Source organism: Gaeumannomyces tritici (genome assembly GCF_000145635.1).
Source record: "Gaeumannomyces tritici R3-111a-1 unplaced genomic scaffold supercont2.120, whole genome shotgun sequence".
Classification (NCBI taxonomy): Eukaryota; Fungi; Ascomycota; class Sordariomycetes; order Magnaporthales; family Magnaporthaceae; genus Gaeumannomyces; species Gaeumannomyces tritici.
The window spans coordinates 1-7,883 of record NW_008804664.1 but is presented as its reverse complement, the minus strand read 5'-3'; the positions used below and the strand labels follow the sequence as shown (position 1 = coordinate 7,883).

The 7,883-nt window shown below is 61.8% G+C and overlaps 2 protein-coding genes across 2 annotated transcripts; both read left to right on the top strand.

The window, feature by feature from the left end:
• The first annotated feature begins 379 nt into the window (after window positions 1-379).
• On the top strand, window positions 380-4,951 carry GGTG_14065 (cell pattern formation-associated protein stuA). Its single transcript, XM_009231992.1, has 4 exons — window positions 380-545; window positions 731-2,230; window positions 2,295-2,427; window positions 2,494-4,951. Exons 2-4 carry the CDS (start codon window positions 1,807-1,809, stop codon window positions 3,836-3,838), a joined length of 1,902 nt encoding a protein of 633 aa, XP_009230256.1. The 5' UTR covers window positions 380-545; window positions 731-1,806; the 3' UTR covers window positions 3,839-4,951.
• Window positions 4,952-5,539: 588 nt separating this feature from the next.
• Window positions 5,540-7,883, top strand: GGTG_14064 (hypothetical protein; the record flags this gene model as incomplete). The annotated part of the gene is made up of 1 exon (XM_009231991.1): window positions 5,540-7,883. A coding segment is annotated over exon 1 (2,252 nt), but the record flags the coding sequence as incomplete, so codon positions are not given.

The window sequence follows — 7,883 nt, the reverse complement described above, 5'->3', positions numbered from 1 at the left end:
TCGGTCATGGGCGCTTTTTTTTTTTCTTTATTTTTTCTTTTTCTGACTGGCTCCTTTTCCTTTTTTTCCCCTTCTTTTTTCCTTCCCAGTCGAGCGTTTCCATCGGCCAATGGCCGCCAGCACGGCCACACTCGCACGGTGCGCATGTACAGTGCACCTGTGCCCGTTGTATCCGTGCAGTACCCGACCAGGATCCCCTCCTCCCAGGCTACGTGGTCCGGGTGGAGCTGGCTACCAAAAGCCTACCTGTGGGCAGGGGGGTGCGGGCGGACCAGGGTACCTCCCCGCCATGCCCTGCTGGAACCCTGTCGTCCTTACCTCTCATTTTTCTAATCTAAGACCTTTGCGGTACTGCACGGCAGACCCAGAGGGGGGACCTCTATTTTCTCTGATCTACCTGCCTCCTCCTTCTCACCAACCAAAAAGGTAAGCCTTTCCTGCCTGCATCTTCCTCTTCGACCTTCGCCTCTCCTCTTCTCTCCCGGCACCAATACTTCCTCACTCCATACACGAGGTCAAGGGGAGGCTTACCGAGGCGTCTGCAGGTATGTGGACATGGTTTTTTTTGCCCTTGTGTGCACCAGGCCTGCTGTCTCTTTTCTCTCCTGCTGTTTGGCTTCCCCCCGCCTGAAGCATAATACAGTCCAACGCTGCAGCCTGCATGTGGAATGACTGCGAGATCCGTTGCCCGTCCAGAACTAACTTGCTACTTGCCTATTCACATGAACAGTCGTCGACAAACACTCGCTACTGGAGGCATCGCTAGCTTGGCCTACTTGCCTGCCGAGTCGTGCCCTTGTGTGCTCGAGCGCCCCAGCGGAGAAAAAAAAAGGAAAAAAGAGCACCACAAGGGAAGCGCGCGCAACCCAAACGTGCGGGGCCGTCGATATCAATAGCTCTTGTCGCCGACCACCCGGTCGACGCACATCCCCCTCCACAGCTGCAACCGCACGCAATCTTGCACCAGCACCCGCAGCCAGCCAGCCAGCCAGCCATTTTTCTGGGAAAGACCTGTGTTGTTGGATGAACAACCAGTCTTCCCGTCTCTCATCCCATTGTCGCCAGCTGCTCGCAGCCCTTGCCGTTTGCCCACTGCGGACCAGAAGCAGCTCGACGCCGACCTGCATTTGATATGAGCATTTGATTTCTCTTTTTTTTTGTTAGTTGATGCCGACCACGACTTTTTGACGAGACTGCACGACCGTTCGCCTTCAAAACCCCAAAGTTTTGTCCCATTCGCACCAAGCACAGCTTTCCAAGCATCCATCCGCAGCATCCTCAGCCTAGTATCGCACCGGGCCGAAGACCTTGTCAGCACCCGGAACGGCACGAACAACCAATTCCCTCGTACACGCCTCGGCTCGCCCGCCCTGACGACATCCCAAGCGCACGCCTACGTGTTTGCGCGCCGCAGCGACTCGTCGCTGGTCAACACATTGGTCTAGATAGTCCCCAGGCATCACCGAAAAGCTGGATTTGCCGTCGATCTCCGTGCCAGCCCGGGGCCATTCCGACGTACCGTACTACAACGCGCACGCCCAGAGGCCGTCGTTGTATGGGAGCGACCAGAGGCTGCCTTCGTTTCCTCTGCCCCCGCCCCAGCAGGCATACTTGTCAGGGACCGCCTCGCCCCGGGTCAGCTCCATAGGGTCCTCGGCGAGCTCCAACGCGGACTCGCAGTCGTCCTACACGTCGGTGGCATCGTCCAACGGTCCCAAGACGCCGCCGCCTTCGTCCCTCCCCGTGAGCGCTGCCATTTCCGGCCATTCGGCCCAGCCCGTAACAGGATACGAGCCGTATCCGGCCATGAACCCGGCGCCCGCAGACATGTATTACTCCCAACCCCATATGTCCGCCGGTCCGGCACCATCAACACAGACCGTCACCTCGTACAACCCCCAGCCATCCATCCTACAGTCGGGCCCCGGCCAATACCCGGCACCGCCCCAACAATATCCGCAATACTACTCGGGTGGCCTGACATCCCCGCCAGGCCCCCCGGGCGTGCCCGGACAGATGGGTGCCGGCGGCGGCGTTCTTCCCCTCCCCGGTGCCCATGCGCAGCCCTCGGGTCCGGGGTCGATGCAAAACCAGTACCAGGGCTTTGACACGACCGGCCAGGTCGCGCCGCCAGGCATGAAGCCGCGCGTGACTGCGACTCTGTGGGAGGACGAGGGCAGCCTCTGCTTCCAGGTCGAGGCCAGGGGCATCTGTGTTGCTCGCAGGGAAGGTGAGAAGGATTTCTTTTTCTGCTTTTCGACCTTTATTTCACCATGCTAACGTCCTGTGCTCAGATAATCACATGATCAACGGAACAAAGCTGCTCAACGTCGCTGGCATGACGCGCGGCAGGAGAGACGGTATTCTCAAGAGCGAAAAGGTCCGGCACGTCGTAAAGATTGGGCCGATGCATTTAAAGGGCGTTTGGTAAGTTCTGTCTCCTGTGTGCTCCGCCTGCATGCCTGCTTCTTGCTAACGTTCTCGCCGTTCCAGGATCCCATTTGAGCGCGCATTGGATTTTGCCAACAAGGAGAAGATAACCGAGTTGCTGTATCCTCTATTCGTTCATAACATCAGCGCTCTTCTGTACCACCCCACGAACCAGAGCAGGACAAACCAGGTTATGGCCGCGGCCGAGAGGCGGAAGGCCGAGCAGAGCCAGCTGCGCAACGGCCCCGGCCCCGCGCCTCCAGGACTCCCCTCACTACACCACCACAGCATGAGCAACCATGCAGGGCCGCAGCCGTCTCTGCCGTCCAACATGGGCCGGCCACCTCTCGACCGCGCCCACACCTTCCCCACGCCTCCAGCCAGCGCCTCCAGCGTCATGGGCGGCATGGGCAACTCCGAGGGCTTCCAATGGCCCCAGCAGGGCATCAACGGCCAGCAGCAGAACCCCATGTCGATTGACACGAACCTGAGCAACTCCCGTTCCATGCCTCACACCCCGGCAACGACCCCTCCCAGCGCGACTCTGCAGAGCATGCAGCCCTACCCCCCGGCATCGCAGTCGTACGACAGCTCGAGGGGCATGTACAGCGCGCCCTCGACGCAGCAGTCCCCGTACCAGCAGTCCAACAGCAGCCCGCAAGACCGTTCCATCTACGGGCAGCAATCCGCATACGTCAAGTCGGAGATGGGCCCTCCGTCGAACCGGCCTGCCGCTGCCCCGGCCGCAGAGCACTCACAGGAGCAGCAGAAGCCTACCAATGGGCTGATGCATCCTAGCCAGGGTGGCGAGTCGGTGGCCCACGGCTCCGCAGAGGAGGAGGCGGATCACGAGCATGATGCCGAGTACACCCACGACAGCGGCGCCTACGACACGAGCCGCGGCCAGTCTTACAACTACAGCGCACCCCCGGTCTCGTCCCTGCCCAGCGAGCACTCGCACATGTCTCCGGAGCTCGCGGGCTCTGCCGCGCACCACGCGACATCTGGCCGCTCCACCCCCCGCAGCGCCGCTGCGCCCCCGCCGTACTACGGGGCCCAGGGCTACACAACGCCTCCGCGCACCCAGCAGCAGTCGTCGAGCAACCTGTACAACGTCATGAGCAACGATAGGAGCGCCGCCTCCGCCGGGGCCCCCGCGGGAGACGTTTACGCTCCCCCGGGAGACATGCAGAACGGGTACGGAGCGCCGGTGCTCAACGGAAGCTCGGGCGGTATGAAGCGGGGACGGGACGACGACGACGAGCGCCCGACGAGCGGCGGCCAGGGGATGGGTGGAATGGAGCTCAAGCGCCGGAAAACCCTCATGGAGGGATCCATGCCGTCGCCCGTCTATGAGACCATGAACAGGCCCGCCACCGCCATCGCTGCCACGCAGCGACGGAGGTAGTGGCCCCAAGCTATCGTTTTGCGCCTTTTTTTTCTTTCCTTTTTTTTTTTTGCCCTGGCCAGGGGGGCCGGGCGCCCGAAGCCGAATCGGCGCACCCGCCGCCACCTTCCTGTTTATCCTTTAGTACACCCGGTCATGGATGGTGCCCGCGGCACCCCGGAAGCGGTCAGCGTGAGCAAACGATAACGACAACAATCGAGTAATGATGACAATTTCTACCACACATTTTCCCCCCGCAACGAGTCGCCATGCAACCAACCCTTACCACAATTGACGACGAGACGTTCACCCGCACACAAGACCAGTCGCGCGCTCCTGCACCCCACCCCATTGTTTGTACGACAGCCAACACTCATCATCGCCACCGGGCGAACGCCGTTGTTTTTTCTTACGAGTGTTATGACATAGCCTTGGACCCTGATGTCCGGCCGTCGGGTCTGGGGCATGTACATGATGTGAACGAGTGAAAAGATTTGCATCTGGTGGATTTTAATTTCTAAACAAGCCCGGATTACACGTTAATTCTTTTTGTTTCTATGGGATCAAGATTATTTCCTTCTGGCATTTTCTTGTCTTTTTTTTTCCCTGTCCGTCTTTTTTTCTTGGTTTTTTTTCGAACAGCTTTTCTTTGCGTTTCATTCCGTCTCGCCCTGCTCTAGCCCTGGGTGTGCCGACTGAGAGACGTTGGTATACATGGTGTGCAGCAGAAGGCGAAGGCGGGGATAAAAGATGGAAGTCATGACCGCCTGTTATGACCAGAGGTGGCACACGACCCAGTTATGCTCAACATTTTTATCGTTTGTTGCGTTTGGCTTTGGGGGGTGGTAGGGGGATGGTGGCGGTGGGTTTCGACATCGCCAGCAGCCCGAGCCCAGTACGATGTCACATCACATGGCGTGCTTGCGGGCACTGATCTTCTCTTTTGTCACCTAACGACCTCGATGATGAATCTCCTTTTTTCTCTCTCTTTACTGCTAAAAGCCACAGATGGGGTTTCGGGGAATTGGCTTGTTTTTTCCGGTCGTGTCTCCTTGGGGTATGTGTCTCTAGGTAACGACGCTACGATGGGTACAAAAATCGACAATATTGTTGACTACTCCAGATACAAAGAAATTTAGAGCTTTACCTAGCTGACTTGTCTCTGTGCGCGCGTGTGTCGCTTGTCATGGCTGTCAAGGCCCCGTGTCAAGACTGATGGCTGTGACGGGCGTGATGACTATTCCTCCTCGAGTGTAAAACTCGGCTCTACTGCAGGTGCTTGAGCCGAACCAGCCTTCAGGGTGGCTCAGCACGCGTCCTGCAATCACAGCCCTGCAGAGGCGCGCGAGGCCGGGGTTGCTAGCCGTGCGTGGCCAGCCTGGGTGTGTTTCACCAGCCCGGCGCCCGCCTCCCGCCTCCTTTTCTATTGCGTTATCGCGCCCGTTTTTCCTTATCCCCAGCCGTGTGCGAGCCCAGCCCAGCCAAGGATACCTTACGGTGGGCTGAGAAGGTCACGTGATTTGGGTTGCTACGCCAACTCCCCTGCCCGAGGCTACACCAACCACACGCCACCAGCCAATTTGCCGGCCCCCTTGCAGCCCGCCCCGTGGAGGTCTCAGGTTTGTTATTTGGTGAAGGGACCCTTCTATCCTTGGGTGAGCATACACCACCACCACCACCAGCCACCGCTGAGACATACTGGTTGGCATGCATGGCGGTTGCTTGTTTTTTTTTTTTTCGGGTCCTTTTTGCCTTTGCAGACAGCATAATCCACTGACGACTCTCCTTATTCTCGATACCCAATCCACGCCACAATGGCTTCCATGATGGCAGACGTGACGCTCAGCACGTCGTTTCCACTCGCCCCCTCCCACGTCGCCGCCCTCAACGCCTCGCCTCCTCCGGCCGCCACGCGTCCGTCGCCCGAGATGCACGAAGTGACGGCGTCGATACATCAGGTCATGGAGAGCACACCTGAGCCAGAGACAAACGACGGGCCCGGCTCGCCGTACGTCGATCCCGCGAGCAAGAGCCACGATCCCGCGAGCAAGAGCCACGAGCAGCAGGAGAACGTCTCGCCGTCCAGGGGCCGGACGGGAAGCGGGCGATCGTCCCGGCCCATCTCCCGCATCATCTCGGGCGGCGAGCTCTCGCCGCTCAGGATCCTCCAGGACAGGCCAGCCCCCGTCGCCGAAGAGGCGAGTGCCTCCTCGGGCACCGCGTCCGCCGCCACCGCCGCCGTACCGCTCCTAGACGCCGCCAAGATGCCACCGCCGAACCTGGTCCGCAGCCCGCGTAAGTCGTCGTGGCCGGACAGCACGAGGCGGTTCCCCGTCAAGGTCAACCCTCCCAACGCCGCCGCCGCCGCCGCCGCCGGGGGCATGACGTCGCCCAAGGCGCGGCCGCCGGTGAACCCGAAGCCGCAGCACCTGCGGGAGCTGAGCCTGGACGACAGCCCCGTGCGGAACAACGAAGGCCTGCAAAAGGCCATGGCGATACTCGACGACGACGAGGTCAGCGGGCTGGCCGCGTCGGACGACGAGGGCGACGAGGACGTGACGCTCGGCCTCGGCCTCGGTCTCGGGGACGGCCCGTCCACTCTTGGCGTCAACGGGTCCGGGCGCCGCGCGAGCGGCAGGGAGTCCCTCTCAGCCGACGACACGGTCATGAGCACATTCAGCAACTTCTCGGCCGTGCCGACCCCTCGAGCGAACCGGGCGTCGATGCCGCCGCCGCAGCGGACACCCCGGTCGTCGGCCTCGGGCCCTGGTCAGGATTCGGGGAACAACACGACGAACCTCTTGCTCGAGTTTACGGAACAGCTGCGCTTCTCTCAGGCCCAGCAGCAGCAGTCTTGGGGAGGTCACATCTCGCCGTCGAGGACAACGCCGAACCTCGCAGGAGGAGGAGGAGTCGCAGCCACGCCACAGCGCACCAACATGATGAACCTGCTGGACTTTGACATTCCGCCCATGCCGACGCCGCGCAGCATCCCCACCATCACGCCGCGCGAGCTCGAGAGTCTCAAATCCAACTTTCTGTCTGAGATCAGCAGCCTGAAGGCATCCCTGAGCGGCAAGGAGGCCGAGGCGCAGTCGCTCAAGACGGCCGTGGGCGACGCCGAGAAGCGCGTGGGCACGTGCATGGAGCAGCTGCGCGAGGAGACGACGGCGCGCGAGCAGGCGAAGTCGGAGCGCGACGACTGGGAGCGCAGGGCACGCGAGATGGAGTCGGTGCTGCGCAAGGTCAAGGAGGAGATCGTGGTGGGCCAGCGCGAGCGCGACGAGCTGGACGCCAAGCTCGAGGAGTCCAACATGCGGCGCGACATGGCCGAGACGATGGCGCAGGAGGCCGAGAGCAAGCTCGCGGCCATGAGGGCGGGCAAGGCGGCCGAGGCGGCCATGCAGGGCAGCAGCGGCGAGAAGCGGTCGTCGTCGCCCGGCAGCCAGAACGGCGAGCAGGCGGGCCCCGGGGGTAAGGCCCTCACCCCGCGCGACGTGGAGATGGCGGTCGAGAAGGTGGCGCGCGAGCTGCACGCGCTGTACAAGAGCAAGCACACGGACAAGATCACGGCGCTCAAGCGGTCGTACGAGCGCCGGTGGGAGAAGAAGGTGCAGGAGCTGGAGGACAAGGTCGAGGACCTGAGCCGCGAGAACGAGGACATGCGGGCCGGGCGGCACGCCACCATGACGCGCATAGACCCGGCCGCCGTGGCGCTCGAGGAGGAGCGCAAGGTCAAGGCGGCCAAGGACTCGGCGCAGATCTCGGAGCTCAACGCCGAGGTGGAGAAGCTCGAGGCGGTGATCCGGACGGTGCAGGAGGACAACCAGGAGATGCGCAAGCTGCTCGAGCAAGAGCGGGTCGAGAAGGGCGAGCTGGTGCAGCTGGCCGAGGAGATGATGAGCATGCAGCAGAGCTTCGTCGCCAACAGCGGCGGTGGCGGCGGCGGGAACGCACCGCCGCCGGCCGAGAGCAGGAGCAACAGCGGCATCGCCCACGCCCCGAGCGGCATCACCAGCCCCCGGCCCAACCGCAACAGCAGCGGCAGCGCCAAGTCGTCGGGCTC

Coding starts and splice junctions, on each gene's coding strand:
- GGTG_14065 (XM_009231992.1), top strand. CDS start 1,807: ATGAACCCGGCGCCCGCAGACATGTATTACTCCCAACCCCATATGTCC. Junction 2,231..2,294: donor CTGTGTTGCTCGCAGGGAAG/GTGAGAAGGATT, acceptor TCCTGTGCTCAG/ATAATCACATGATCAACGGA. Junction 2,428..2,493: donor ATGCATTTAAAGGGCGTTTG/GTAAGTTCTGTC, acceptor TCGCCGTTCCAG/GATCCCATTTGAGCGCGCAT.